Below are 26,545 nucleotides of genomic sequence, written 5' to 3'. Positions count from 1 at the left end.
GTGTGTGTGTGTGTGTGTGTGTGTGTGTGTGTGAAAGAGAGAGAGAGAGGGAGGGAGGGAGGGAGAGGGTGTTTGATTGCTTCACAGGGTGTCTGGGAAGTGTGGGGACGGATCCTGGGGCCTAGGCTTGCATCAAAGATCCTTCCGTACCCCTAGTCCTGCCCACCCAGCTTGTAGGCTGTGGAGCTGTACCCTTTCAGTGGTACCCCAAGGGTCGTGGAACAGTAGCATCAAGACTGAAAAAGAAAGGCCCTTCTCCAAATCCTTCCCCCAAACGTTGGAACTTCACAGCCCTAGAGAGAGGGCAGGGGGGACCTCATAACGTGACTGATGAATTTCCCGCCAACGTTGACAGCCGGGAGCTGAGCCAGATTTCTCTAATTTGTTAAATTAGAAGACATGTGACACGTCTTGGCCCGGAGTCAGCTGCAGCGAATTCACTTCACTCAGACCTACGTTTCCCGAGAGCGGTTCTGGGAGGTAGAAGGGTGGGGGAGTGAGGGGGGGGTGCCAGAAGGTGGAAGAAGTAACAGGGGCCAGAGTCTCCCTCCAGACAGTTTTCTTCGCCAGGTCCCGACACATCCCGGGAGGCAATGAGCGGCGCGCGGCCGCCCGTCCGGCTCCGAAACAAACACACGCACGTGCGCCCCGCCCCCGCCGCGCGCACGCGCCCCGAGCCTCGGCGGCGGCGACGGGCGCGCGCGCGGTGCTCGCTGCCCCCACGCCGCTCCCTGCGCTCTGATCGCGGTGCCTCCGGTTCCCAGCACCGCTGCGCGCCGGCCCCGCGGACCCGGACACGGCGGCCCGCGGTCTGGGGGCTCCGACGGCGCAGCGGTCGAGGCGGCGGCGCGGGGGGAGCGGAGCAGAGCCCCGCAAGCCCCCGGGAGGCGATGCGGCCGGGCGCGGGCCCCTGCGTGAGGCGGGCGCCGCGGCAGGCCGGCCGGTGAGGCGCCGCCGGGGGAGGCCGCGACGGAGCTCCCGGACCCGCCATGGGCTGAGACACGTCCTCGCCGAGCAGGTGCAGTGACCAGAGGTCCTGGGGGGAGCCCGCCCCGACAGGCCCTGGGGGCCCTCAACCCAGTCGGGACTCGCCCTACCCAGCCTGTGCTCGGTCGACCTTCCTTCAGCTCCTCCCCAAAGGCCCTGCGGACCCCGCCTGCAGACCCGGGCCCTGCAACCCCTGTGACCCCAACAGTTCCAGGCACCCCGGGAGGTCCCCATCCTCCACTCCTGTGACCCCAGCCCAGTAGGCCCTTGTGCCCACCTCCTCCTCGGCCCCAGTATTTTGAGCCCACCTCCTGCACAGTGCTTGGTAACTACCCAGCGTCTCTTCCTTTCTCTTCTGGCCCAACGGGGGTGGGGCGATGGGAGGCGTGGGGAAGGAGGGAGAGTCGGTCCTTCCCTCCAGAGGCCCTGGTGACCACAAACCCATCCTCTCTCTCTTAAGCCTGAAGTGAAAGTGACCCTTCTGTACCCCACCAGAACATGCCCGGGTGACTTCCTCCCAGATCTTCCTTGTGGCCTTCCTCGCCCTCCCCAGTGACACTATGCAACCCCAGTGTGACCTGCGAGGCCTCTGGCTCCTGCTGCTGTCCCTGTTCCTGCTCCTCTTTGAGGTGGCCAGAGCTGGCCGTCCCGTGGTTAGTTGTCCTGCCGCCTGCCTGTGCGCCAGCAACATCCTCAGCTGCTCCAAGCAGCAGCTGCCCACCGTGCCCCACTCCTTGCCCAGCTACACCGCACTCCTGGACCTCAGCCACAACAACCTGAGCCGCCTGCGGGCCGAGTGGACCCCCACACGCCTGACCCACCTGCACTCCCTGCTGCTGAGCCACAACCACCTGAACTTCATCTCCTCTGAGGCCTTTTCCCCGGTACCCAACCTGCGCTACCTGGACCTCTCCTCCAACCAGCTGCGTACACTGGATGAGTTCCTGTTCAGTGAACTGCAGGCACTGGAGGTGCTGCTGCTCTACAATAACCACATCATGGCGGTGGACCGCTGCGCTTTCGATGACATGGCCCAGCTGCAGAAACTCTACTTGAGCCAGAACCAGATCTCCCGCTTCCCTCTAGAACTGGTCAAGGAAGGAGCCAAGCTACCCAAACTAACACTCCTGGACCTCTCCTCCAACAAGCTAAAGAATTTACCACTGCCCGACCTGCAGAAGCTGCCCGCCTGGATCAAGAATGGGCTGTACCTGCACAACAACCCCCTGCACTGCGACTGTGAGCTCTATCAGCTCTTTTCCCACTGGCAGTACCGGCAGCTGAGCTCCGTGATGGACTTTCAGGAGGACCTGTACTGCATGAGCTCCAAGAAGCTGCACAATGTCTTCAATCTGAGTTTCCTCAATTGCAGCGAGTACAAGGAACGTGCCTGGGAGGCCCATCTGGGTGACACTTTGACCATCAAGTGTGACACCAAGCAGCAGGGGATGACCAAGGTGTGGGTGACACCAAGCAATGAACGGGTGCTAGATGAGGTGGCCAACAGCACAGTGACAGTGTCCAAGGATGGCAGTCTTCATTTCCGGCGGGTGCAGGTCGAGGATGGGGGTGTGTATACCTGCTATGCCATGGGGGAGGCTTTCAACGAGACACTGTCTGTGGAGTTGAAAGTATATAATTTCACCTTGCACGGACACCACGACACCCTCAACACAGCCTATACCACCCTCGTGGGCTGTATCCTCAGTGTGGTCCTGGTCCTCATATACCTGTACCTCACCCCTTGCCGCTGCTGGTGCCGAGGTGTAGAGAAGCCTTCCAGCCATCAAGGAGACAGCCTCAGTTCTTCCATGCTTAGTACCACACCCAACCACGATCCTATGGCTGGCGGGGACAAGGATGATGGTTTTGACCGGCGGGTGGCCTTCCTGGAACCTGCTGGACCCGGGCAGGGTCAAAACGGCAAGCTCAAGCCAGGCAATACCCTGCCGGTGCCCGAGGCAACAGGCAAGGGCCAGCGGAGGATGTCAGATCCGGAATCGGTCAGCTCGGTCTTCTCTGATACGCCCATTGTGGTGTGAGCAGGATGGGTTGGTGGGGAGATTCTGCCCCAGGAGAGGTAATGCACCCCTGAGGGATATGAGGGGATGGAAGAGAGGGCTAGCTGCCCAAGGGAGTGGGTCCCCCCAAACTCAAGGGAATTGGTCACAGGTACAACAGCAGGCAAGACCCCAAGCAGGGTGTGGCTGCCATGATTTTCAAGTGTGGATGCACTAACCCTCAGGCAAATGCTACACCCCCACCCAGAGCCCTGACAGTTCTCAGTGTGGTGGAGGAAGAGGAGTGTGTCTGAGCTGGTGGGAATGAGGAAGGGGTGGGAGGAAGAGCAGACTCTCTAAACTTTTTTGAGGTCATCCCTAGTTCCTTAAGAGAAAATCATTTGGAAAAAAAATCACTTTTTCCTATCTCTGCCCACCCACACCTGTGATGTTGTGTGTGCTGGGGGGAGCTTCCGCAGGAGCCATGTTGGGGAAAAGCTATATTATCTTTGGCCAGGAAGTCACATTTCACAGCTGGGGAAATTGGAAACCTTTGGAAAAAGGAGTCGGGAAAAGGCTGAGACCTCAATCAGTAACACTCCCCAAAGCTATTGTAAGACTTCCCAGTAATGCCTTCCTCTTTCTGGATGAGCCCTGGGTGGATGGGTCTTTGCAGGAGCCTGGCCTGTTGCCTGTCAGATACGGCAACAATGTGAGATGTGGTATCTGTGCCTTGTCCTGGGACCAGTGGCACAGAGGGTTACAGCATGAACCGAGGGGTCCATGTCACAGTTTAGAGGCCAGCACAGAACTTGTAGATGGGGGATAAACTCCAGATTGGCTAATTCCCTGGTTGGTGAAACCCTTGGTTAGCATTTGATTCCCAGCACCTGTGTGTCAGACCAGGGTGGGGGGTGCTGAAAGCAGAGGTTCTATGGATGCCTGCCACAGACGTGGGATGGGGGCCTCTTTGCACTAGCGGGAGGAGGGTAAATCAGCCTCTATTATGTAGCATCCAGCTGGACCTACCTGATTTTCTGTGTATGCCATCTCTTCATTCAGTCTCCTGATCAGGTTTGATTCTGAGTGTTTCCTAATATGCTGCTCTGTAAAGGAAGGAGTCCGGAAAGTCTGGCCCCAGATGGATTAGATTGGGCTCGGGGATGGAGGGGACCGGGTATGTATCTCTTATATGTTGACAAAGGCACCTTGGTCCTCTCTTAGAGATCTCACCCCCGCTGCAAAGCCAAAGCATGGGATCTCATCATCCGAGGAGCTGGAAGCCAGAGATCTCTGTCACGGAAGAATGGCAGTTTGGAGTGTGGCTTAGAGGTCTGCCCTCTCCACAAGGTTCCAGGCAATCCTGTAACAGAGACAGTCAGTGGTACTAAACTTTCAGAAGGAGACCCTCTCAGCCAGAGGTCTGACAGTTGTGGTTGTCAGGCCAGAGGAACTTAAGAACAGGCCCAACATTCCATTCCAACCAGTTGTGGAATACTTTGGGTGTAGGATGACCACTCCCTTTGACTTCTTCCTTTGACTCTACTGCAGACCCTGGGAGTTGGTTGCTCTGAGTTTTGGCAAGGGGACAAGGAGGGCAGAGGTGGAAATGTTCTCTGATGTTGGTCTTTTCAGTCTCTCCCCTCTCTCCCACCAAGTTCCCTGTCCATCAGAAGTTCTCCAGACCTTCTAGTTTTCTGATCTCTCTTTAGGTTCCAAGAAGTGTCATTTACCTGCGGGTGAAAGCTGCTTGCTAGGAGGGCCTAACTCCTGCTGCTTATTAAGATTTGGGAAGGGACTGGAACTCAACATCTTTCCCTAGTCTGTTCCTGGGATGTCAAGGCTGCTGTCCATCCTTTATTAGTAACCTAGTTTTGTCGAGAGAGGTGCAGCATTTCCCTCAAGTACTTGCATGCTCTTAAGGATGCATGCTTATAGGTCTGCATGCACCCTAGCACCTTGACTTCCATCAGGACAGTGATTCTTCAGTCCCCACTAAGGTCCACTTCCAGAGTGGTTTCCATCTATGTGCACAACTTCATGCACACGGTTTTCTTGCCCTGTAGGAGACAGTGACCATGCCAGGCTCCACAAATACAAGCAAATACAAACTTGTGTACTTTTGATTTCTGAACTGCCTGAAGCTTCACCCACATCTCCATGGCACTGAATAACCTCCACAAAGGCTGGAGTTAGGAGAACTACAGGTTGAAGACCTTGAGAGAAGGGGTGATGAAGAGCTAGCTGGCTCTTAAGACTCCTCAGGAAACTTCCTTGGATTAAAGATGATGTATGTGAGAAATAAATATAGAACTAGGTCAGTGACAGGCCCAGAACACTGGCAGGGGACCAAGCAGCTGTAAGTTGCTCTTCCTATGTTAACTGCCCTGGTAAGACAGGCGCAGGAGGGAAACGTCGTCTGGTTACATTCCGGAGACTTTTGAAGATTCTGATACTGAAGCTGTAGGAACCAGGACTCCCTCCTCAGACTTGTCTGTCAGGGGATGGGAAAATCTCACCTCCATGCTGCAGCTTCCGCTCTAGGCACCATCTATAGGACTCTGAAAATCTTTAAAGTGAATATCAAATGAAGTAGGTCTTCTGGGGCATTCTAGGTGAGTTCCTGAGGACTAGGAGGGCCATTTTCTTCATACGTCCTACCCAGTTTAGGGCATAATATTGATAAAAGGCCTTGAGGATCTAAGTCTCCCTACCATATCCACTATGTTGGCCAGTACCTACCAGTTTGAGAGACTGGTAGATGTGCCTGACTGCCCCACCAAGAGACTGAACTGATTAGCCTCATCCTGTGGTTTCGGTTGATAGAACCCAAAGGTAGCTTTCTACTTGGGGGACCGGGTACTCAGCACTTGTAAGCTCACTAGAACCCTGCGTAGGAAACCGCCAAGTCTGGTTATAGGAAAAGGTGGCGCGATCACCCCCACCCCCATAAACCAGGCATGTCTCCCAGGAAGCAGGTGTCCCTGGAGACAGAGTATGACAGGGCTCTACAGTCTGTCTGTGTGATTATTTGTGATTTTTTTTTCTTTGCCTGTATTTATGAAGCTCCTAGGAAGGAGCCAGGAGCAGGTATACCCCACCTGGGGAGAGTAGAGCCGGCTGATTGCAGTTTTCCGTGTGTCCTTACCTCTGTACTTCCTTGTAGCCCTGCTGGTGAAGCAAGCAGGCCTCCCTGTGTCCAGGATCCTAGTCCTTCCACTTATGTACTCCCAGGCTGGCAAAACTTTCAAAGCCTCTGGGCTCTGAAAACTAGACAATGATCATTAAACCTGGCTTGAGTCTCTGTTCTGACATAGTCTGTGACTGGTTTATTTATCTTTTCAGCCTGTGGGTGGGGTTCATTGTACCTCAGAAGGGTGTGGCCTGTCTAGGGGGAGAATAGTTAAATGATCTTATAAGGGCATGGGCAGAATCCACATCTAGGCATTAATATAGACCAGGGGTCTGCAAACCTCTTCTGTAAAGAGCCAGACAGGAAACATGTTAGGATTTGCAGCTCGATATAGTCTCTGTTACAGCTACTCAGCTGTGTTGTTGTGGCAGGAAGGCAGCCATAGACAGTACACAAATGAATGACCATGGCTCTGTTCCAGTTACACTTTATTTATGGACATTGAAATGTGATTTTCATATCATTGTAACATGTATTTGAGTTTTTTCAACCATTTAAAAATGCAAAAACTCTTAACTCACAGACCACACTAAATCAGGCAGCAGGTTGGTTTTGGCCAGTGGACCATAGTTTGCCAGCCTGATAGGTATTCTCAAAAGAAATGTCACCGATGCTTTAGCAGGAGAGAGTTTAGAGATTCCTTGACTTGGGGCTAGAGCCTGTAGATAATGAAGGCTTTCTGGATCCCTGGGGAGCAGGGTTGCCTCCCTGAAGGATTCTCTTAAAAGTCTGGATCAAGCCTACAAACTATACCGTGGAAAAATGGTTGGGCTGGGTTAAAAGAAATGACAGAGAGTAGCTCGATTTCACAGTATTTTGGTTATTACCAGTGTATGTTCATGTTGTGGATGGTAACCATCATAGTTTGGCTTAAAGTATATTAATCTAATGGGCAGGTTAATATTCATTGACAGTGTAATGTGTAGTAGGCATTGCATAGAACACAGAAATGCAGGCCCACTTTCTTGGTACAGAAGACAACCTACCAGAAATTGGACTGGATTCTACTAACTCTGAACATGCAGTTTCTTTGGCTAGTCTCTTAGTACTTCTGGAAGGGGACTGTCATGGTAGATTCCAAAAGGGAAGAGGAAGCAGTATAAGGAAAAAAGAAATTAAAGGAATCAGAATTTGGGGAATTCCCTGGTGGTCCAGTGATTAGGACTTGGAGCTTTCACTGCCAGGGGCCCCAGTTCAGTCCCTGGTAGGGGAACTAAGATCCCACAAGTTGAGAAGTACAGCCAAAACATAAAAGAATCCCAATTTGAATAATTACCTAATTTCTTACATTGATAAAATCTTGACGAAAGGGCAGTTTCCCTCTATCTGAAAAGTTGTTTTTTTCTCTTCATGAGGAACAACTAAAGTGGTGAGGGATGGAGACACCTCACAGCCAGCCACACCAGACAAATCAAACTTGGCAGTCAATGAAATGATAGATGTGAACACCAGAGCACCCGCAGAGTCTACATTTATATAGTATTCTTCAAAGCACTTTTTGGTATAGCTGAGTTTAATCAAGAGGATGAGCTGATAAAGAGAATAGGTCTGGAGAACTACTGAGAGTTCTCCCCCTCTATTTTGGCCTGTGCCAAGCCCTGTCTCTGTACCTGGAAAGTTTTGATACTCCTTTCTCCATCATCCCAAAGAATCCACAGCTGCATCTCTTCAACCCTCCCCTTCTCCCCCACTCCCTAACCTCCCAAGAAGTTCCATAGATTCTGGCCAAGATGTGCAATTTTGTCTGCCACGTCTTGCAGTTCTTCAGCTCTTAGGTGCCACTGCAGGAGAATGGAGAAGGTTATTGTGACGGTTACCTTTTAGAACAGAAAATAAGAGTTCAGTGGATTGGCCAGCCTATCTCTCTTCCATCTGATCTCTCAACTCCTTCCCTTTCTGCAGTTGTAGCTCTTGTACCCCTTATCTTGTCTCCTGGGCAACCACTGGTGAAGCTTCACTTTCCCCACCTACACTGCAGAAAAGGCAAAGGCCCATGCAGTAGTATGGTTAGCTTTTCTGGTCTGGCTACAGTGAGCCTCTGCTGGATGCGTCCTCTCCTGGGGCTTAAGAGAGGAAAGCTGAAGCGACTGCTATGGCAAGACCCTTCATCAGGCTTCTATACTGTTGTGTGGAAAACATGAAGTGGTAAAGATACTTAGGCCTGCCCCGAGGCCTTCTAGTCGACAGCGGCCTGATTACGGTCCCAGAATCACAGACGGCGTGGAGAGAACCAGTTTTTAGGACATGGGCCCTGCAGGAACCTTTAGGTGCCCTACAGCAATGGCATACCTAAGGTGAGAGTCACTGACACCAAAGTTGGGGCGGGGGGGGGGGGAGTTGTATGCACACGCATACAAACATGCACGCAGGTCGGGGAGCACTGTAGCTGGATAGAACTTTGTTTTCCCTTCACCTCCCACTGCTCCTTCACTTGGCCATAGTTTGCTTTGGGTGTGGACCTAAGCAGAAAGGCCTAGCTCAGCCCTGGCCATCCTTAGAAAGCACTGTGAGATCAAGTGGGAACCTGCTTTAAAGGGAGGGGGGGCAGGGGCCCCCCATGTATACTCAGTGAGACAAAGAGTTGAATCCTCTGGTACCAGAGAATAATAGCCTGAAGTAGCTATTTAATCTGCTTTCAACAGAGGTTTTAAAAAATCTGGGGAATTCTGATGATAACAGGTAGATTAAAAATTGGGACTTATTCCCTGCACATTGGTAACTTAGTCAAGCCTTCTGGGTGGCTGGGTGGGTGGGTATGGTGACAGTGGTCTCACTGGAGGGAATGGAGGGACTCTGTCTGCTTTAAGCTTAGCCTAGTGCTGGAGACTGTGGACATCAAACCACCCTCCAGGGCAGTTCTGGGACACTGTCCTCCTGCCTTTCAGCTGTGTCTTCTCTGTGCCTTTGCTGGTGATAGTTGCTGAGGCCATGACCACGATGCCTGACTAGTGTTTCATTCCTAAATCCCAGGATAGGGAGAAAAAAATAAATAACCCACCATGATTTAAAAACAAATACTGAAGCCTCTGTGCTACTGTGGTGCCTGCCTCTCTGTGTCCACTCCAGACAGACTGCTGGCTGTTCTCAGACCAATGGAATGGAAAGTATCCTTCTCCTAATTTAAACATAAATGCTTTCATGGCAGGTGTGTGTGTGCCTCTGTGTTTTAATTCCAATAAAGCCCTTTGAGGAGGAAGGGACTGTGATTCTACCCCAAGAGCCCGAAACAAGGTAGGAGAAACAAACCTGTGAACAAGCCAGGGGCCGTGTCTCACAGCTCCTCACCTCCACCCCGTGCCTGGGTAAGGGCCTGAGGCAGCCTGTGGCTACGGCTGGAAACCTGAGGGTTGGTGTGGCAGTGCTGTGTTCGTTGCTGTTGCGCCTCCCTTCATGGCTTGTCTGCTCCACCTTTCCCTCAGAAAAGCAGAGTTAGGTAGGAGAAATTTAGATAGACTTGTGACCAGGAGTTCCAGACTAACACCAACTCCAGGAACTTCAGGCTGGACTGGGGGATAACTGCACTGACTCCCAGATTTGCCATCAGCCCCATGACTTGAAAACACCAGCTGGCAGCACTCAGGGCAAGCTTCCGTAGAGTCATGGCCTTGGTGGCATTCCTGACCTTGCATCTGGGAGGATAGGTCTGTGTTTTCTGAGGATGGCCAGCAACACACCCCCTCTGAGACTTGGGTCCCCTGAGCATCGTTATCCATAACTGTTTATTGCCTCCCTAAAAGAAGCAAAAAATCCAGAGCCGGGCTGAGTGAAAGAGAGAAGGACAAGAACATAATGCCACCTGTTTCCATCCGTTTAATGCTTTGAACTTCCCAGTGCCTGTTAACATGCATTCTGTCATCTAGCGCTCACAATGTCCCTGTGAGATAGGTCAAGCAAGCAGTAAGTGATTTGCCTGTGGCCACACCAGTGGTAGGGGCTGGGTGAACCCAGGCTGCACGTTTCCTAGCTCCCATGTCGATGCACTTTTCGTTTCATGATACATAGGCTCTTTATGCCAACCAGACACAGGAACAGCGAGAGCACTAAACCAGACGCCTCCCTGCTCCCTGAGCCCGCAGAAGGCCACCAGAAATGCTGGGGGAGTCAGGGGTGTCCCCTGGAGGCCAAGACAGGTCAACAGAAGGAAGGGCAGGACTACTAGAGGTTCAAGGTCAACAGCCACCACTGCCACCACCAGTGTCAGCAGAGTATACACTGTGTTCCCTACATCTTGACCTCTGTCAGGTGAAGAGGCCTTAGCTTACTCAAAGGATGCTCAGGGCCCACTCCCAGAGAAAGGAAGCCTCAAGGCTTGGCTGGGAGGTGAGACTCCTGACCCCTCCTCCCTCTGCAGCCCAGGAAGAGGGGGAAGGTGAGGGCTGGCTGACTCAGCCTGCAAGTGCTCAGAGATCTGGAGCTGAAAGGCTCCAGCACTGTTCAGCTAATGATTATTATTAACTCCGAACAGGCCTCGGCATAGCAGCCAGCTGGCTCAGGGAGAATGCCTGGATCTCCCACAGTGAGGTTTGAAAAACAAGACCCTAGCAGCCATGCCCGACAGTGGAAGGGTGGGGACAATGAGAAAGGAGGGACAGGCCAGTGTCAGGGACTGGGCAGGGATAGTCTGCCCTGTGAGAGGGAGGGGCCAGAGGAGGCACAGGCTGGCAAGAGATAGCATTCAACACCACCGCCAGCTGGGGGTGGGGTGCTGGGGTGGGGAAGGGGTGGCTATGGGAAAGATGGGGGCTTGGGGGTGGTATCTGAACCCAGAATGGTAATCCAGTTACCATTTGGATTTGGAAACAAAAACCATCCATATTTCTAATGTCCTCAAGGTTGAGTTTGAATGTAATCATATTTGGAATCAGGACTTAGCCTGATATGTAAATTTGTGCAAATGACACGGAATTTAAAAAAAAACACAAACTTGAACACCCTGGCTTTATTTTAAAAGGCAAAATAGGCTGGCTACTAGCAGCTTTGCCTAGTTAGGGGGCAAGGGCAGAAGGGCAGCCATTTGCTTTTCCCCCAAGGCTTCCACCTCACTCCCGAGGAGCCCAGATAATATCCCAGGTGGGGAGATACAGGGAGGTGGGGGCGATAGAGGGTGTAGGGAGGAGGAAACACACAAGCAGGAGGCGTATGCAGCCATCAACCACCGAGATCCCAGCTGGAGGAAGAATGCCCTGGCACTGAGGTCTAATGGTTGTCCAGCTGCTGCCCCAGGATGAAAGAGCAGGTGGTGATGGAAGGAGAAAGGCGGGGAGTGAAGTCCTCCCACCATCTGGCCAGCTGGAAGAAGGGCTCCTCCTGGTGACCTCCTCCCTATACTGCAATCAGATCAGCTAAGCAGGAGGAGACCACCTGCGCCCCCCTCTCTGCTCTGTGCCCCTGCCCCCCAGGCCTACCGGTCAGGGAGGTGACAGCTGGGACCCCTTCCTCCTGCAGAATATAAATGACTTCCCCCTTCCTCCCGGGGCTGGGAATAGACATCAGCTGGCACTGCCCACGCAAACTGCCGGCTGTCAGCCCGCCTGCCCGCCCACCAGCCCCCGCACCACCTGGGAGGAGACAACACCTCAGGCAGGCTCAGGCTTTATGGTGTTGCCTGCTTGGCTCCCAGAGCAAGCTGGTGAACCTCATCCAGCCCTCCTACCCTGCTGTAGACACAGTGAGACTCCCAGAACCGCCTGTGGTGGGCGAGAGGAGATGGACTCCCTGATCAAAGCGACCCTAAGTGAGACTCTCCTCCATGCAGCCCCAGTAACCATCTCTCCCAAGTTCAGAACACACTGAGGAGTTGGAGAGGGGAGAGAGAGCAATGAAAGGGACAGGAACAATCACCCTCTGCATATCAGGGGCCCCCCTTGAGATGCTCAGGGTCAGGAGAGCTCCTAGGAGATGCCACCTGACCCAGGAGGATCCCAGCAAGGGTCTGCCCAGAGGACCCTTCTGCCCCTGCAGTTCTCACTCCTGTACTGTTGAATCATACCAACCTCCTTGCTTCCAAGCCACCCAGAGAGGAGATCTTGAATCTTCTAAAGACCTGGGATATCCAAAACATTGCTATCTAGGAACACCTCCCCTGCTCCCGGGACCTAGAGCTCCAGGCCCTACAACCCAAGCCTCCCAGAGTTCCCACTGAGCTTTCTCTACCTGCCTCAACACCAGTTTCCTAGCTCAGCCATTTTCAGTTTTTGCCACGGCCTATGGAGGTCCCAACTCCCCAACGGAGCCAGACCACAGTTAACCAACCTAGCATCTAGCCCTTATTACCGAGGGCAGTCTGGGGAACTATTGATATTTTCAGTTTGGAACAAGGAGGGGTCTCTGCAGGGAAGAGAGCCCAGCCCTCATTTACCAGCTGGCACCAAATTCAGCCCCTTCCCGGGCCAAAGAGCTGGAAAGAGAAGACACCTGAAGAAAGCTTAGCTGACGAAGGGAGACGGGGAACCAGGAAGACTTTGTTTTCTCTAGATCAGAAGAGCCCTGTCCCATTTCCTCAGCTCTTATTTTGTTCTAAAAGCTTTGGAATAGCTCCACGAAGCTATGTGCTAAGGCAAGGAGCCCTAAGAAGGGCAAAACATGAGATGCTCAGGACTACTTTGCCACTGAGAATGGATGTCTTGTGGCCCTCAAGTCCAGATCCTGAGGTGAGCTGAAGGAAGTTCTTAGTTGGGCTAAGAAGCCCAGCCAAGAGCCAAGGCTTGGTTGAACCAATGCCCTTCTGCTCCTCCAAAAGTTTTAAAGTGACTCTAGTGCCTTTACTGTCTTGATGTTCTGGAGATCCTCACCTGGGCCCCTTCTCCCCACAGCACCTGACCCTGTGTCCCCTGCTGCAGGGGCCAAATTGGCACAGATTCCTGAAAGGCCACGAGAGCAGATCTGTCCCTCCAGAGGGGTAAGGGGACAATGAATGTAAGAATTACACCCTGAGTCTGCTGAGTGGTCCAGCCAATGGTTCAGAGCTAGGAGGGTGTTCTGTGACATCAACTTGACAGACACTGAATGTTAGGAGAGATTGTTTAGAAACAATCACTCATTACACAGATGAGGAAACTGAGGTCCTGAGACATGTGACTCGCATAAGTTCGCACAAAAGAGCCTACAAGGGCCATACCCTGTAAACAAGACCCACTGGCTCTCTCCATTACACTGCTTTCTCAAAGTGACCCAGAGAGCCATAGCTGTCATTCTTGTTACAGGAATCCAATTTTTCATCAGGCATGCAAGCAAGAAATGACTGCCAGTACCATCACCACCACCACCACCCAACACTTCTGTCTCCCATCTAGAGTGGAGGCTTCAGGATGAAGCTCCTCATCCTTTTTCACTTGCACCCCATACGTTTCCCCATTTTGGCCCACTGAGTCATCTGTCAGCAACGTCGGTTTGAGTTTCTGCAGCCCCTAGCCCAGCTAAGAAATACAAAAACCCTACCACTTCTGAAGTGGATCCCTGAAAGTCACCAAAGGAACCACTGAAGTCCAAGTCAAGTGTCCCATTTTGATTCAGAGTTTGGAGGAATTCACATTTCCATTTTCTTCCTTGGCAAGTAGGAGCTAGAGATCTGGTGCATGATTACCAGGGCTGGATACAGGGGTAGCGCCAGGCACAGGTACCAGGTTGCACCTTTGATCTGGGCCTGGAACCACACGGAGTGCATGCTCAGGAGCACTGTTACTGTAGCCATCAGGTAGATCACCAGTCCGCATGTCAGATGGTAGAGCTTGAGGCGAGCCACCCTTGAGACCCTGGCTGACCGGGGACAGAGGAGGCAGAGCCCACACAGTGCCTGACCACTAGTGGCCAGCAGTGTCAGAGCCCCTACCCAGCTGTGCCAGGACACCAGGTGGGGCAGCTCACTGCGGGTCCTGCTGGAGATGATGAAGCCCAGGCCCAGGGCTGCAAAGAGGATGACTAGGGTCTGCCCCGCCCAATGGAGTCGGATCCGGGCCTTTCTGGAGCAGAAGAAAAACGGGGAGTGCTCAGGCGAGAAGAGTAGGATGGCCTCAGCCATGCAGAGGCAGAACTGTGAACACAGGAGAGGGCCAGTGAGCCTCAGGCCCAGCGTGGAGCCGTAAAAAAAAGGAGGTACCCTGATACATCCAAACAAGGAGGACAAAGGGTGGGGGCTAAAGGGGTCTCACCAGGACCACCCGCCTCACAGGTCATCATTTGTGGGCAGAATTGGGAATCCATGCTTGAGTGGAAGTCTCATCATTTAGGCTGACATCATGCCTCCCCTCACCTCCTCCACAGACAATGACCCTCATTTCCCATTACCAATGGAACAGCAAATGTTAAATTTCCTCCTGAACTTTTGGGTAGGGAGCAACTGGATAACACCCCTTCTACTTCCTCCTTTGAGGCCGTAGTGGAGAAGAAAATGGTATCTTCTATGCCCTCCCATCCCCTTAAACCAGCTGACTACCTACAGCCCAGCCCTCCATGTTTCCTGATCTCATAGTTTGCAGAGAAAGATGGGGCCCTGTGCGTTTTCCCCCACCTCTCTGAGCCTCAGAAAGGCTAAGCCTTCTGAAGGCTGGATGCTTCCTTAGGGGCATATTCAAACAAATCACCTGCAGAAAGAAGCCCAAACTCACCGCCAAGGCCATGAATACAGGGTGCCAGGAGAAAAGACCTAAGAATCAAAGAGAACAGACTGATGGCTGGGCACCATTGTTTCTACCCCTATGGCTGGCTGGAGCCTAAAGCATCTGGCTAGAGGGGAAAGGTGAGAGTAGTATCTCCAACCTTAATCGGTCATCAGGAATTCCGGGCAAAGTGGAGCAGCCAAAGTGCCTTAGGGTGAGCAACCAACAGGACAAACATAACCAGTTTGGCCTGGGTTCCCCATTCAGCACCTCGCAGCTGCCAGCCCAGTCCGAGAATAGACCTTGGCCTCCCTCCTTTGCTTCTGTCATCCATGAGAAGCTCTGCTTACCATGAACTAGGGAGTTTAGTTCGCTTCAGTTGTCTCCTCTCCTCGCAGCACCCAAAGCCCCACCCTTCCAGGACCCACCCCCAGGGCCACGCCCCACCACACCCTTACTACCCCTCCACCTTCCGCCCACCCACTGCTAGGGTCCCCACTCCCCGCGTCTCAGCTCTCCCAAGCGCTGCCCCTCCAGCATTTCGGCTCCGCCCCCTTCCCTGGCCCCGCCCCACCTTGCCTCGCACACTCACTGGTTCCTGGCCGGGACAGCACAGTCAGAAAGATGGTGAAGCCCAAAGCAACCAGGTGCGCCAAGATCCCACTGCCTCTCCGCAGCCACCGGGTCAGTCTCGGCTCCCTCTGTGGGGTGGGAACCAGACCTACTTCCAGGGACTGCATGGCGGTGCCGGGCCGCCGCACACTCCCAGCTGCCAGGGCACGTCTTCCGGGTTTGCGATCGCGGAGGCGGCGGTGGCTGCGGGAGAGGCTCCTCCCCAGGACGCTGCCGGCGATGCGGCGGCTCGTCCACAGCGCCCTCTGGGGGCTGGGGGCAAGCGCATCGGTCCTGGAGAGCCCCGAGGGCAGAAGGAGGCGGACCGGCTCCGGGCCCACCTTGTTTCTTCTGCCAAACTCTTTTCCATCTTTAGGTCTGCACGCGCTGATGGGGCTTATGTCTCAAACAGCCTGTGGAAACTACATTTACCACAACTGATTTCACCCAAATCACAAATCTGGTTATACTGAAGCAAGAGTGTGAAACCAGTGCTTTGAGCAGTTTCTCAGAAATACTGGGTTTCCCTGGTTGCCCACTCTCTCCTGCCACCCCTTCCTCTGGCTTGTTAAGGGAATAAGATTCCTCCCTGCCTAAAAGCAAGGAGACTGAAAGGAAAGGATAAGGCTAAAAACTAGTGCCCTGTGCCTGGTGAATTCAGGTTTGAGGACCAAAGGAGGGACATGCAACAGTCGTATTCCCTATCTGCACAGTAGTTGTATTCCCCAGTGAGACAAGTGGAAAAACTAGGGCACTCCAGCCCTTGCCGCCTCCACACCATCTGCTCAGCCCTGGGGAGCCAGGTGATCCTGAGGGACTAGGGCCTCCCACAGGCCTGCTGCCTCCCACACCAAGGGAAGTTCTGTAAGTGATCATACCTTTTCCCTTCCTGCCTCCCAAAAAGGTGTAGTTCAGCTTAAAGAGGCCTATCTGGGAGAGGCTGTACCCCTTCCCTAAGGGTAAACCCACAGGCCATGGAGAGAGAGACCCAAACAGGCTGTCCCACAGAAATCAGGGACATCCTGAGTGCAATTACCAACTCAAGCTCCAGTGGTTGAGAAAGTAAGGCTACTACTAGTAAGAGGCAGGAAGGGCAGGAACAGCTGAAGAAACTGAGGCAGTAATTCAGAGACAGGATGGAGGCCCCAGGTTGCTGGAAGACCAGAAAAGGGCCACAGGCTGACTCCCACAGACCTTCACGGCAAAGATGCAAGAGTAGAGCCAGAAGTGTGGCTCCCCTCCTCCATCAAGTTTCCTTTCCCAACGGGACTGTGGTCCCCTTGCTCGCCCAGAGCCACATGCCTCCTCAAGGTAAGACTCCCCCAGTGATACAACCCTCAGCCATTTCCACAGATGAAAAGGACAAAAAGATACGAGCAGAAGAGATTTTTTTGCAGGCAAGTGATGGGAGTCTGGCTGCCTATCATCTCAGCCTCCTGGGGTGCAGCTGGGGACAGTAAGGACACTCATTTTGTTACATTTCTTTCCTTCCTTTTCTGTGTTTCTGTTTTTATATTTTCTTAGCAGCAACAGAACAGGGAGACAGTCTTGAGGTATTTTAAAGAGTTTTTTTTTTTCTTAAAAAAAATAATATAAAGTTATAAAAAGCGGCAGCAGCCTGGGGCCCGGATCTGGAGGGGAGGAGGTGCTGGCGGCTCCATCGCAGTGGGCAGGCACTTTCTCGTTAATGGGCTTTTGACTGCAGGAAGACAAGAGGCAAGAGACAGGGTCAAGCTGGGGGTCTACCTCTCCTCCTATCCAGTGAACTATGCGGGCCATAAAAGCTAAGGCTTGATTTCCTCCTGCTGGTCTGGTGAGTAAAGCTGGGCAAGGGGGAAGATGAATGCTGGCCCAGCAGAGACAGCCTGGAGATCACCCATGTGCACGTGTGACAAACACACACTCAGGCCCTGGGCAACTGTCAAACTTACTACTCTCATATGAGCACCAAAGGTGTTGGTATGCATATGGCCAGTGCCTAAACCAGGAGGGCATCTCCCTTCCCACCTGCAATACGTTCCTCCCAGCTAAGGTCGTGTGGACAGCTCATAGCATGCTACTCCAGGGCTCCCATCAGAAAAGGCAAATAAACCTGGCTGCTGGCTTTACCAGAAACCCTGGAGAGCTTGCCCTGTACCTGAAAACCTGGCAGTGGGTACCTGTGCAAGGTGGGCGGACATGCATGTGGGGACCTTGAGTTGGGTCCCTGCCCTTTCATGCCCTGATGCCTGGAGGCAAAACCAATGAACAAGACCAGCCCACCCACTTTGTGCCCAGCGTGTTAGGTCACGGCTCAGGGACCCAAGCTCAACCCCACTGCCCAAACCTTTCTTATCAGAGCTCATGGAGTCCAACTTCCTTTCCTTCAGGGAACAGAGGTAGCTCCAGTTCCTGGAGTGAGGGCTACAATTCAGAAAGTGGCCCTTTGATTAAAGCAAAAGCGGGGGAAGGGGGAGAGGCAGAGGCAACATCTCCCTAGCCCAAGGGAGGGGGCTGGGGATAGGGGAAGGCCCACCAAGCAAAAGCTGGGGTCACCTCTCCCTAGAGAAGATGACCCAGGAACTCCCTCTCAACTTCCCCAGTCTTCCCGTCCCTGCACAAACATTTACTTAAGCACCTCTTTTTGTCAGGTTCCTGCTGTGCACTCCAGCCTCATCCATCCTGCCCCTCCCCTGCCCCTGCTCTTCAGGGAGCTGGGCTGGTACCTTCAGTGTAGAACACGTCTCCTCAAAGGCCAGGGCTGGACCCGGCTTCTTGCGGCGCACAGAGCAGGCCGCGTCGGCAGGGGCACCAGCCTGGCAGTGCTTGGCCTTCACCGGCCGGCAGTAAGTGGCCAGGTTCTTCCGCTTCTTGGCCGCCTCCTCCTCAGAGAGGCAGGCGGTCGGCAAAGCCTTGGCCGAGTGTCCAGCCGCTCCCTGGCTGTCCAGCTGAGAAGCCTTGACCGGTGTGGGGGGCTGATGAGGGGAGCCCCGACAGTCCAGGGGCCCTGCGCGCTTCACTCTTGGCCCCACCGTCCCATTAAGCCCCATGCCCAGAGCTGTTTTAGTCTTGGCCGAGAGGCCGCGGCAGCCAGAGGGTTTGCCTTTTCCAGTGGGCTCCAGGATGCAGGTCCGTTTGAAAGTGGTGGGCCCAGGGGATAACTTGCGCTTTCGAGAAGGAGCCTCTACCTCAAGTCCGTCCTTGCCTTTGGACGACTTGCTGGCCTTGGAAGGCGGGAGCTTGCTGAAGGACGGGGACGGTGTGTTGGCAGGCAGTGGTGAGGTGATAGCCTGGCTCCCGCCCATGCACTCCGCCTGGCTGCAGGCGGCTGCCACGCTGGGGGAGCCTGCAGGGTAGCTGGGGACAAGGCTGTCCTTGGCGGGGGGCGTGGAGGCTGGGCAGGCGGGTCTGGGGGGGTGGCCTGGAAGGCGGGGGCAACTGCCCGTAGAGGATGGGCTCAGGGGAGCAGGTGGCGGGGAGCCGACAAGGTGGGACGGAGGCTCAGCCGCCGGTGGGATCTTCCTGTGGCAAGAAGAGAGCCCCACTGTGATGCCAAGCAAGAGGGCCTTCCCACCAACATGTAACAGAACGGTCTTTTCCACCCCACCTAGAAATGGCCCACAGCGCGCTGGCAGTGCTGCCCTCTGCTGGGAGACGCTGGAACTGAGGAACAGCAAGAGGGCACGGGGATAGGCAGGAATGAACTAATATACAGACCCTTTAAAAATCTCACTTTAAATCTCAGGTTGGACATACCCTATCCCTACTTACCCAAAAGGTACTGGAAGTGATAGGTGAGAGTTAAGATTCACTCCCAGGTGACCCATTCAGGCCCTGCCTTAGCCCAGCTCTAGGCTGCCAAGTTTCCCCACCTTTTCAATCTACCTGGGGTCTTCCTGGTAACAGCCTAGCCACATCTATAGGTGTGCATGAAGAACCAGGGGTTCTGAAGCCCCTGTATGCCTGGGGCCTGGAGAGAGAAGTTCTAGGGTCCAGGGACTCACTTCCACATGTGTGAGCTGAGGTGCCGTTCCAGCATGGAGCTCAGTGCCGAGCAGAACCGGTCCAGCCGGCGGCTAAACACGTAGCATCCTGGACTCACCAGCCGGCTCCCAAAGGTGCAGAACTGGATGCAGAAGGAAGGTATATGGTTAATGGGGCCTGAAATACAGGGAGGGCACCTGTACACAGGATCTGACCTCCTCCCCACATTGTGGGCCAGGAGGGCTGCTCCCTCTCCCCACCAGGTCCCTGCCCCGGGTCCTTACCGCCTGTGGCCGAGGGGGCCGGGTTGCATAATGGCAGTCAGTGGGGAGGTGGAGGTCATCAGATGTCCCCTCCTCCTCACTCTCCTCGCTGGAGGCCTGGGCACCACCCCGGGGCAGGGGGAAGGGAAACAGGCCTGGATCCCCATCACCACCACAAGGGCCTTCATCATCCAACTCACTCTCAGAGGAGGCCCGGGACCTGGAAGGGCCAAAGGGGATGTGAGGGTGATGTGACGGGAGTGGGTCAGGGTGGGGGTGTCCCTGAACCCGCCAAGCTCAAAAAGCCAGGGCAGACACCCTGCTGGGCAATCAGACAAAGAGGAAGGAGGACAGGAAGGGAGGGAACAACGGAGCTCACAGAGTAAGAGCCAGAAAGATCAGGGGCCACAGCTCCCAAGGGATTCTCTCCCCAGCCCCTTCACTTCCCAGGCCCTGCCTCCTCAGGGGAAAAATCTGCTCCAGATTCGCCTCCTCCAGAAAATCTTCTGAGTATAACTGGTCAGCCCAGTCAATTTTCTCAACCCCCCTCTTGCATCACATATTCCTGTGAGCCTGTCTGTGAGCTGAGCCTGTGTTTCGTGTCTGCCCCCTCGTGTTACAGGCAGAGATGCGTGTGTGTCTCCTTCGGCAAGGCAGGCTCTCCCCCAGGTCCAGCGCAGCCTCTGCACACGAAGGGCCCAGTGAATAAACACAGAGTAGGACTGCCTCACCCAGGACTCTGACCCTTTCAGCTCCCCAGGTACGACTTTTGGCCTGTTGGAAGCAGCTGGAAAAATGTTTTTTTCCTGGGTTTTGGAACATTACAGAGAGGCTGGGGCACGGCAGTATGCTGGGTGAGGAACGGGCGTCACCCACTCCCACACCACTGCCAGTGGCCCCTCTCCCCACACTCAGGGTGGCGTGAGGAGCAGCTTCCTGGACACTCCCTGGGCCTGTCTCCAGGGGTCCCTGGTGGCTTGGGGCCGAGTGTCCCCGGGTAAGAGGGGCGCTGGCTGCTGGACGTACCTGGGCAGTGCACAGTATGAGTAGGTCTGCTTGGCACGAGCAGAGAAGGGGCTGCTGGGAGCGGCCGCTGCTGCCACAACCTGGGCTGAGGAGGGGGGCTCCTGGGAGGGGCGCTCGAGAGCTGCCTCCTTGCGCCCCGGGCTCTTCTCCTTGGGAGACTCCCCTTTGCGGGAGTTGGCCTTCAGCTCTGCCACCAGCACGTCAAAGTCCTTGGCTCGGCCCTGGACCTCCCGGCGCTGGTGCACCGAGTGGATCTAGAACACAGCGGGGTGGAGGGTGGGGAGTGGGTGTGAGCTGAGCAGAGGTAAGGGGCAGTGGTGTGCTCTGGCCTGGGCAAGCGGAGAGACTGGGCGTGTGAGTGTGTTTGCGGGTGTGTTTGTGTGTCTTTGTTGCAGGTCCTGACAGGGCCAGAACCCTCCTCTGCAGCGAGGGATCTGGAATCCACCCCCTGCCTGTTGTCCCCACCTTGGGCCCACTGGGGGCAGCCTCCTCTCCCCTCCCTCGTCTGGACTTAACCCCCATCCGTCGAGCTCGATCTTGGATAAGATCTCACTTCCTCTCCCTGCCCAGGGCCCTGCGTCTGCGCTGTCCTCCCTCACTATGCAGAGGGAGTAGGGGTTACCTTGCAGGTCAGCAGGCGGGTACAGATCTTTTTGGTCTCTGGATTTATTACCCCACACTGCCTGTTGAGGTCGCACTCCTTCCCTGTGGGGAAAGCAGTTCCCATGAACCCCAAGGCCATTTCCAGGAGGCCCATGGGAGGGCCTGGCGTCTTCATGCCAAAGGCCTGGGAAAAGCTGCGCCTAAGGCAGGAGAGCCTCTGGCCCTCAAGTCTGGAGCTGCAGCCATCCAGAGAAACTCCTCTGGGCATCAGCAGCTCTCTGCTGGGTGTAAGAACCATCTCATCCCAGGCACTCCTTTGGTGGGCTCCAAGCCCCAAATAAGGCAACACGTATGAAGAAACAAAAGCAGCTACAGGCACCTGGGATGCCAGGGAAACCAGCTATGGGAGGTTCTAGGTGAGAAAAGTGGTAAAAGCCAATAGTCCAAGGTGAGGAAGAATACCTTCACCTGCTTGGGCACAGGCTCCCATAGCCTTAATCAGGAGACCAGGCTGAAGAAAATCTTCCAAGAGAGCAAGTGAATGTCCACGTCAGTGGACGACCAGGGGCTCCTGTACCCTGGCACCTTCTGATGGCCAAGCCCACTCTTTCCTGACCCCCTCTCCATCATGCCCAAGGACAAAGCAGTCCAAAGCAGTCCCCGCTCTACCTTCCTGACCCCCAAGACCATGACTACTCACGAGCCATCTTCCGGTGGGTTTTAGGGGGCAGCCTGGCCCCACCAGGCTCCTTTTCAGACGGGCTGCCTTCAGCCCGCTGACTGGGACCCTCGATGGGGGTTATCTCGATGCCTTCTCTGCCAGGAAGTTCTTTAGAAGGGGATGCCATGGGGTTTTTTCCAGGGGAGTCCTTGTTGAGGCCACCCGGTTGGCTGAGGAAAGCAGAGGGTGGGGCCACCCTGATTCCGTGTCCATCGGGCTTTGGGAGACTGGACATCTTCTCCAGGTTCACCACAGGCACGAAAAGGCTATACGTGGAGAAAGGGTGCAGGCTGGGAGGTAGGGAGGTTGGGTCTGGGCCCCGGACGCTAGCCCAGAGCCATCTCCCTTCCCAGCCCTGGAGCGTGGGTGGGCTCCTGCAGGGGTGCAGAATATGGGAAAAGGGGACCCCGTATTCCCTGGAACGGGAGTTAGAGAGGCGCAGAGAGAGCTAGCTGCCTGCCCTGGTGAGCAGTGCCCATAGCCACTGCTGCCTCCATCTGTGTCAACCCCTCCCGGGGCCAGGGTCAGGGCTTGTCGCAGGGAGTCTCCGGCCTTTCCTTACCAGAGGCTGTCCTTCTGGGTCTTCTCAGGAGGCTGGTGGCCACGGCTCCGGGACCCCTGGCCCTTCTCCCTGGAGGAGGTTTTGGTGGAACCTGGGGCCCTACAAGCTGGGCCCTGCCCATTCACTACATGGCATTTCTGAGAGCTGGCAGGGGCTGGAGGTGGGGGTGGGGCCCGGGCGTAAAGCTTGCTGAGGGGCCCATGTCTTCTTTCTGTCACCAGGAGGTGGAGAGAGCAATCGAGGTGAGTGGTATCAACTGCCTCCTTCCCCAACCTCCTAAACCTGCTCACAGACTCACAACAGACAATCTGGAATTTTCAAAGCTTGGATTTTAAATTTACCTCCTTTCCATTTGAATTTGAGCCTTCAGGACTCAAAATTCTAGGACCCAGCTTCCTGAACCTTAGCTCTTCCCAGACGCTAGCACTTCACTCCTCCAGATGCTAGAAGTTTGCTTAAACAACAACCCCAACCAACCACAATCTCTGAAGCCCCCCCGCCCCCAGCTTCCTATTCCCAAAGCCTCCCTCCGTTACCCACGACCCCCCAAAGGCCCTATCCTCTGAGGGCCATGCTCCACCTTCCCCTGTGCCCTCTTATCGCCTCCCTAGGGCTCCCCTCACCGCAGTGCTTCTGGAAAGCTTGAGGCTTCACCACTTGGCTGCAATGGTTACATACAACCAAATAGAAGTCGTCATGGGCAGGGCAGTGCCCGAAGATGGACATGTCTGCAATGACAGAAGCCCTTATCACTGGGGCTGGGGACACCAGGGCTTCCCTGTAAGATCAGAGAACACTCCCACCCCCCACTCGGAGGACACGTCCCCTCCCAGCTGATATGACAGGCTGTATACTGGACGCTTCCAGCTTCCAGAGTTCCATCTAACCAGTCCCTAAGAATGCAGGCTTTCAGGTGAGTGGGCACCAAACACCAGTGATTAGGATCTCCCTCAGTAAGTCACAGGATCCAGGGGAATAGGCTGACTCAAACCTATCAAAGTGAGACTCCCCAGACCTACTGCTTTAGGCAGCCACCTCCTGGGTTGTGCTGGAAGAGGGGAAGGTGGTCCTGTCTGCCCTGCGCCCCAGTCCTTATGTGTGTCAACTCCCACCTTCTTTAATGAGGGTCATGGCATCCAACTTCTTCAGGTTTTTGTTACTCTCCTCCAACTCAGCCCCTGGAGGAGAAACACAACTCAGAAGGACCACCCCCATCCCAGAAGCCCCATCTCCAATCCAACCAGGTCCTGGGGCCAAGCAGGAGGAAGCCCTCACTTCTTGACAAGCACCTGGTGCTCAGGACCACTTAGAGAACCTTTCTCAAGTGCCCATTCTTCCTTCACCTGCTACCTCTGGAATGAGCTGGCTCCATTAGGAGGGATCCAGACATCTTTCTTACGGATCCTTCACTCCAAGGTGCAGTTCAGGATTCCACTGCTGACTAGTTGAGTGACTATAGGTAATTATCTCTTTTCTGGGCCTGTTTCCCCATTTAAATGGGAAACAGTCCTTAATCCCTGAGTCCCTTCTTGAGATTTCTCAGACAGGTCCTTTCTGCTCATCTGTGGCATCCCAAACAGATACCCTCCCAGGCGCCCATCCCCAATTTTGTTCCACCTGGGGTGCCATGGCATTGTCAAAATTACACCCAGCTTCTCAGATCCTGCACTGATAGGATGGCCACAGAGCAGAGAAACTGCTGTCTTAGGGCCCTTCAGTATCTTCAAAGTTCCCTTGGTCAGCTATGCAAGCCCTTTTCCTCTTAAGGGGGGGTTTGGGCAAGGGTTGCCCTTGTACCTCAGTTTCTGGGTTGATGACAAAAACATCTTAGCTGTGCAAAGCAGCTCTTTCCCCATCCCCCTACCTTACTCCTCTCCCCTCCCTCCTCTACGCCCCCTCCCTGTCCCTTGGAAAAAAAAATCAATTCTGAGTCACCAAACCCGTCTGATTCCATTTCCGGTTCTCAGTGCACCCAGACCCTGACAATGGCCCCATCCGTGCCCACCCAGCATGGGGCAGTTCTGGGGTGGCCTGAGGCTCCCACTTAGGTCTGCTTCTGACACCTACTAACAGACGTGGCCCTTTCTAGAATGAGAAGAATACTGACAGTCTTATATAATCTCCAGATATGAGGGGTGGTGGGTGAGGCATGCAGAGACAAGGGGCAGCTCCCACTCTGAAGTCCGTTAAAACGCAGTGATGGACAGAACTGAGCTGGGAGTTGGACGTCTCAGAGGAGAACAAGTGTCATCAGAGACCGCTCCATGCGGTCTCCTCCTCCACCTCTTCTCACTTGCAAACTTCTTCAGGGGCGCGATGCCTGCTGTCACCCCAAAGGCCACGAGGCCAGATGCCCCCTGGGGCCCAGGAGACAAAGATCAGGAGAAGGGGCTGTCAGCCCGCTCACCAAAAGCACTCAGGGGCCTACAGAAGGCGGGAGTCAGGGGAGAGAACCCAGGAGGCAGGGCAAGAGGCCCGGGAAAGGACGTAGGGTTGGAGGCATGGATGGATGGACGGAAGGAGGGAGGAAGGGAGGATGGATAGATGGATGGACCGACGAACTAATGCGGAGGAGGCGGGAGTCCAGTGGCACTGCAGCCGACAGGCAAACGCCGAAAAGGAGCAGAAGGTGTGGGGCAGAAGGCGAAGGAACAAGGGGGGTTGGGAGGGGGGCACAGAAGTGGGGTGCGTGGGAAACACGTGGAGAGGACTGTTGCGAATGGGGAAAGCTCGAGGCAGGTGCAAAGAAGGGCGGAAGCTGGAGGACAGCATGCAAGAAAAAACATAAAGGCAAGCAGATGCGGGGGCAAGTATTGAGCAACGGCAGAGGCAGAGGTGGGCAGGGTGGGCTGCTGGCGGGGAGCCGGCGCTAGGACCCGGAGGCGCGAAGGTGACGGAACGGGCGGGCACTAGGACCCGGCGGGTCCTTTGTTTGGGGGGCCGGGGAGCCGGACGGCGGCTCCCGTCGGCGGCTCCCCTCTGCTGGCGGGGGCCCGGAGAGGGGGAGGGGAGACAGTGATGGGGTCTTCAGACTCTAGGGGAGCTTCACTCACCGTCGGCCACGGGCAGCTCGGCCCGCTCCACCCACGAGCTCCAGCTCTGTCCCGCGAAGTCATCGAGACTCGGCACCCGCCGCTCCAGAGCGGCCATTGCTGCCGCCGCGCGTTCACGCACCGCCATCACCGCCGCGGACGCGCGCCCGCCCCGGCGCCGCCGCCGCGCGGCCCCCTCCCCCCATCTCTGCCGCGGGCACGCCTCCCCTCTCCCTCCCACCTTTCCAGCTCACTCTTTGCGCAAGCGCAGCATCGGTCGCCTGTCCCTCACTCTCCCTCCCGCACAGCCTTCTGGGAAATGTAGTCTTAGAGGTAGTGAGGTTGCCTACTGAGCTTGCCGCGAGAGCCCCTCCAAAATGCACAACTGCCGAGGAAAAAGAGACCAAAGCCCTAGGATCTCCGCTCCTAACCCTAGTGAACACATTCTTTGTGCTGCCAGTCCACTCTCTTAAGTTCCCTGCACACAAACCCCAGTACCAAACCTCTCTCTGCCCAAGATGCCCCTTTAAGCCGTGCGTCCGCCAGCTGGCTGGCGCCCCTTCCCGGGCTGGCGGCCACGAAGCGACTTCGCTTCCATGTAGATCGAATAGGGTAGGTGCAGGGAGGTGGGCGCTGTGAATCAGAAGGGCAAAGGGAGGGGATCTGTAGGATGTGCTGAAGGACACAAGGCTTGGAGTGGGGGAGGGTCCTCAACTCGCGGGTGGTGCCTCCTGTGTGGGAAACCCACACTGCCCTGATGCAGAGCAGAGGGTTGGAGTGGCGTTATCTGGGTTTGGGAGGACCTAGCTGAGCTGACCAAGATCACCTGTCAGGATGACAGAAGGCTATCTCCGAGCCAGAGCCAAGCCCGGAACTGGGGTGGCCCCGAGGCTGCTGGTGTTTGCAGCATCTCTGCTGATCCGTCTCTCTCCTCCTGAGAACTGCAATCGATACCCCCTGTACCGCCTCTTCCCAAACCCTGGCTGGAC

At 55.1% G+C, this 26,545-nt stretch overlaps 3 protein-coding genes across 12 annotated transcripts; 1 reads left to right on the top strand and 2 right to left on the bottom strand.

Moving 5' to 3' along the window:
- Positions 1-861: 861 nt before the first annotated feature.
- On the top strand, positions 862-6,291 carry AMIGO1 (adhesion molecule with Ig like domain 1). 2 transcript variants are annotated; one of them, XM_057726005.1, is made up of 3 exons: positions 862-1,018; positions 1,483-3,067; positions 4,212-6,291. In XM_057726005.1, the coding sequence occupies exon 2, from the start codon at positions 1,548-1,550 to the stop codon at positions 3,027-3,029; it is 1,482 nt and encodes a 493-aa protein (XP_057581988.1). In that variant the 5' UTR covers positions 862-1,018; positions 1,483-1,547; the 3' UTR covers positions 3,030-3,067; positions 4,212-6,291. The 2 variants fall into 2 exon arrangements, with proteins under 2 accessions (XP_057581988.1, XP_057581913.1); XM_057725930.1 differs by having other exon boundaries at positions 1,448-6,291.
- A 281-nt stretch (positions 6,292-6,572) lies between these two features.
- LOC130848126 (probable transmembrane reductase CYB561D1) lies at positions 6,573-15,564 on the bottom strand. 6 transcript variants are annotated; one of them, XM_057726312.1, is made up of 5 exons: positions 15,367-15,564; positions 14,760-14,821; positions 14,009-14,209; positions 9,427-9,588; positions 6,573-7,997 (listed from the first exon to the last, which is right to left on the bottom strand). In XM_057726312.1, exons 1-5 carry the CDS (start codon positions 15,512-15,514, stop codon positions 7,875-7,877), a joined length of 696 nt encoding a protein of 231 aa, XP_057582295.1. In that variant the 5' UTR covers positions 15,515-15,564; the 3' UTR covers positions 6,573-7,874. The 6 variants fall into 6 exon arrangements, with proteins under 6 accessions (XP_057582295.1, XP_057582477.1, XP_057582203.1 ...); XM_057726494.1 differs by having other exon boundaries at positions 6,573-7,961; XM_057726220.1 differs by having other exon boundaries at positions 7,899-9,588.
- Positions 15,565-16,496: 932 nt separating this feature from the next.
- Positions 16,497-25,776, bottom strand: ATXN7L2 (ataxin 7 like 2). Of its 4 annotated transcripts, none has more exons than XM_057725589.1 (11): positions 25,578-25,776; positions 23,637-23,702; positions 23,148-23,252; positions 22,525-22,735; positions 21,942-22,228; positions 21,261-21,343; positions 20,639-20,892; positions 19,634-19,832; positions 19,370-19,491; positions 18,004-18,887; positions 16,497-17,085 (listed from the first exon to the last, which is right to left on the bottom strand). In XM_057725589.1, the coding sequence occupies exons 1-11, from the start codon at positions 25,702-25,704 to the stop codon at positions 16,985-16,987; spliced, it is 2,439 nt and encodes an 812-aa protein (XP_057581572.1). In that variant the 5' UTR covers positions 25,705-25,776; the 3' UTR covers positions 16,497-16,984. The 4 variants fall into 4 exon arrangements, with proteins under 4 accessions (XP_057581572.1, XP_057581649.1, XP_057581783.1 ...); XM_057725745.1 differs by having other exon boundaries at positions 16,949-17,085; positions 18,092-18,887; XM_057725666.1 differs by lacking the exon at positions 23,148-23,252.
- Between the last annotated feature and the right edge of the window lie 769 nt (positions 25,777-26,545).

This window comes from Hippopotamus amphibius, chromosome 1 (assembly GCF_030028045.1).
Source record: "Hippopotamus amphibius kiboko isolate mHipAmp2 chromosome 1, mHipAmp2.hap2, whole genome shotgun sequence".
Classification (NCBI taxonomy): domain Eukaryota; kingdom Metazoa; phylum Chordata; class Mammalia; order Artiodactyla; family Hippopotamidae; genus Hippopotamus; species Hippopotamus amphibius.
This window is presented reverse-complemented; position numbering and strand designations above follow the sequence as displayed.

Bases quoted from the DNA above. Each gene is read 5' to 3' on its own strand.
- ATXN7L2 (XM_057725589.1), bottom strand. From the start codon at position 25,704: ATGGCGGTGCGTGAACGCGCGGCGGCAGCAATGGCCGCTCTGGAGCGG. The intron at 20,893-21,260 runs GTAACCCCTACT...GCTGTGTTCTAG, and splicing joins CCCGCCTGCTGACCTGCAAG to ATCCACTCGGTGCACCAGCG. The intron at 19,492-19,633 runs GTAAGGACCCGG...TTCTGCATCCAG, and splicing joins GGCCCCCTCGGCCACAGGCG to TTCTGCACCTTTGGGAGCCG.
- LOC130848126 (XM_057726132.1), bottom strand. From the start codon at position 15,514: ATGCAGTCCCTGGAAGTAGGTCTGGTTCCCACCCCACAGAGGGAGCCG. The intron at 14,822-15,366 runs GTGAGTGTGCGA...TTTGATTCTTAG, and splicing joins GCTGTCCCGGCCAGGAACCA to GTCTTTTCTCCTGGCACCCT. The intron at 14,210-14,759 runs GTGATTTGTTTG...CTGTGTTCACAG, and splicing joins GTTTGGGCTTCTTTCTGCAG to TTCTGCCTCTGCATGGCTGA.
- AMIGO1 (XM_057726005.1), top strand. From the start codon at position 1,548: ATGCAACCCCAGTGTGACCTGCGAGGCCTCTGGCTCCTGCTGCTGTCC.